At 46.3% G+C, this 1930-nt stretch overlaps 1 protein-coding gene across 3 annotated transcripts in view; it reads left to right on the forward strand.

Moving 5' to 3' along the window:
- LOC106806481 (vacuolar protein sorting-associated protein 33B-like) overlaps positions 1-1314 on the forward strand; it is a 51403-nt gene extending 50089 nt beyond the window's left edge. For all 3 annotated transcript variants that reach the window (XM_014808438.1, XM_014808437.1, XM_014808439.1), the window contains one exon: positions 1071-1314. In XM_014808438.1, the coding sequence (XP_014663924.1) occupies positions 1071-1144 (74 nt within the window). In that variant the 3' untranslated portion in view covers positions 1145-1314. The remainder of the gene's footprint in view (positions 1-1070) is intronic.
- The last annotated feature ends 616 nt before the right edge of the window (positions 1315-1930 follow it).

The following is a 1930-nucleotide window of genomic DNA, read 5'->3' on the forward strand; positions in this document are numbered from 1 at the left end:
ATACATATATACATATATGCATACATATATACGTGAACTTGAAGTTTATATAAAACAATTATATAAATAATAAAAACGTTGAGATTCAAATGTGTGTATCCAGGCATCAAAGAAATAAACAATGTTTTTTGTTTGCTTGCTGCTGCAAATCAACATGAAATATTAGCTTCCATGACTGCACGTGCGGTCTAGGCATGATCTAGATTTGAGTTTAGTATATATCGTGCGTTCTTGCGTTCGAAAAATTAGCTTTGTTTGAAATGCACCCTGTTAATCACCAAGGTAAACATGTATGACCGTACCATCGTTTGTTGACTTCGTTACCACGGGTAATTAACTGCCTTGATCTTAATCCCGCCTTAATCTTGCCTTAATCCTGCGCTGTTACGTGTGTTTTCTATTTTACCTGCTTTATTAGTTATATACGCACAATGCGCGCCAGTTATTTTGAAAGTAGCGTCTGAGGTAACAAACAGAATGTGACACGTCACAGGTGACGGGTGTGTCTCTGGCCACCTGGTGTCGGTTTTCATCCTAGGTCTTACCTTACTTTGCCCGTGTAGCCTTTTGCTCCGCATAAAAGGGTATGCGACCCACAGAGCTCTATCCGCGTAGCCCTTGCCCCGCCCCCCACCCTACAGAACTTTACGACCCACAGTGCTGAGAGACGGAGGCAATTTCTTACAGCATAGACGGCTAAACTGTAGCCTGTAATACAATGGATAAATACGTTAGCTGGCTACATAAATGACATGTCTTTAGCCTGCTTGTCACTCTCAAATCAAACTCAACCCACGATAATTTGGCCAGTCTGGGACATTTATCGAACACACTAACCCTAACCCTACCCTTAACCCTACCCCTAACCCTAGCCTTAACCTTAGTCCTAACAATAACCCTAACCCGAAACCTAGTCCTAACCCTAGCCCTAGCCATAACCCTAACCCTTACCTCAATCCTAACCCTAGCCCTAACCCTTACCCTTACCCTCACGCTAACCCTAACCCCTACCCTAACCATCACCCTAGCCCTAAACCTGACCCTAACCCTATCATGATTGTCTCTTACAGACTACCGATTCATAATCGCCACGACCGCGATCATCACGGGCACTCGACTCCTAGAGGGCGTCATGGAGTCGTGAAGGTCATGGGAAGGTCACGGGAAGGACGCGTGTGCGCCGCTTGGTGGCGCGGCAGGCAGCGAGATCACACAAGCCTAACTGATCATTCGATAGTCGTGCGATAGGTCGATGATAGGTCGTCGAGGTTGCAGATCTAGAAAGTGTTAGAGAATACGAGAAGATGAGAGAGAGAGAGAGAGAGAGAGCGAGAGAGAAGACAGATGTGTGAGGAAGAGAGCGGATGAGAGAGAGCGAGAGAGAGGAGAGAGAGAGCAGAGAGAGAGAGCAGAGAGAGAGAGAGAGAGAGAGAGAGAGAGAGAGATAGAGATTAGAGAGAGAGAGAGAAGAGAGAGAGAGAGAGAGAGAGAGATCAGGGGAGAAAGAAATATATAAGAGTATAGAGAGATGAGAGAGAGAGAGAAAGAGAGAGAGAGAGAGAGAGAGAGAGAGAGAGAGAAGAGGAGAGAGAGAAGAGAGAGAGAGAGAGAGAGAGAGAGAGACGAGAGAGAAAGAGAAGAGAGGAGAGAGAGAGAGAGAGAGAGGAGAGAGAGAGACGAGAGAGAGAGAGAGAGAGAAGAGAGAGAGAGAGAGAAGAGAGAGAGAGAGAGAGAGAAGAGAGAGAGAGAGGAAGAGAGGAGAAAGAGAGAGAGAGAGAGAGAGAGACGAGTGAGAGAGAGAGACGAGAGAGAGAGAGAGAGAGAGAGAGGAAGGAGAAGAGGAGGAGAGAGAGAGAGAAAGAGGAGAGGAAGGAGGAGGAGAGAGAGAGAGAGAGAGAAGAGAGAGAGATTAGAGGAGAAGAAGAAAGAA

This window comes from Priapulus caudatus, unplaced genomic scaffold (assembly GCF_000485595.1).
Source record: "Priapulus caudatus unplaced genomic scaffold, Priapulus_caudatus-5.0.1 Scaffold163, whole genome shotgun sequence".
NCBI classification, from domain to species: domain Eukaryota; kingdom Metazoa; phylum Priapulida; class Priapulimorpha; order Priapulimorphida; family Priapulidae; genus Priapulus; species Priapulus caudatus.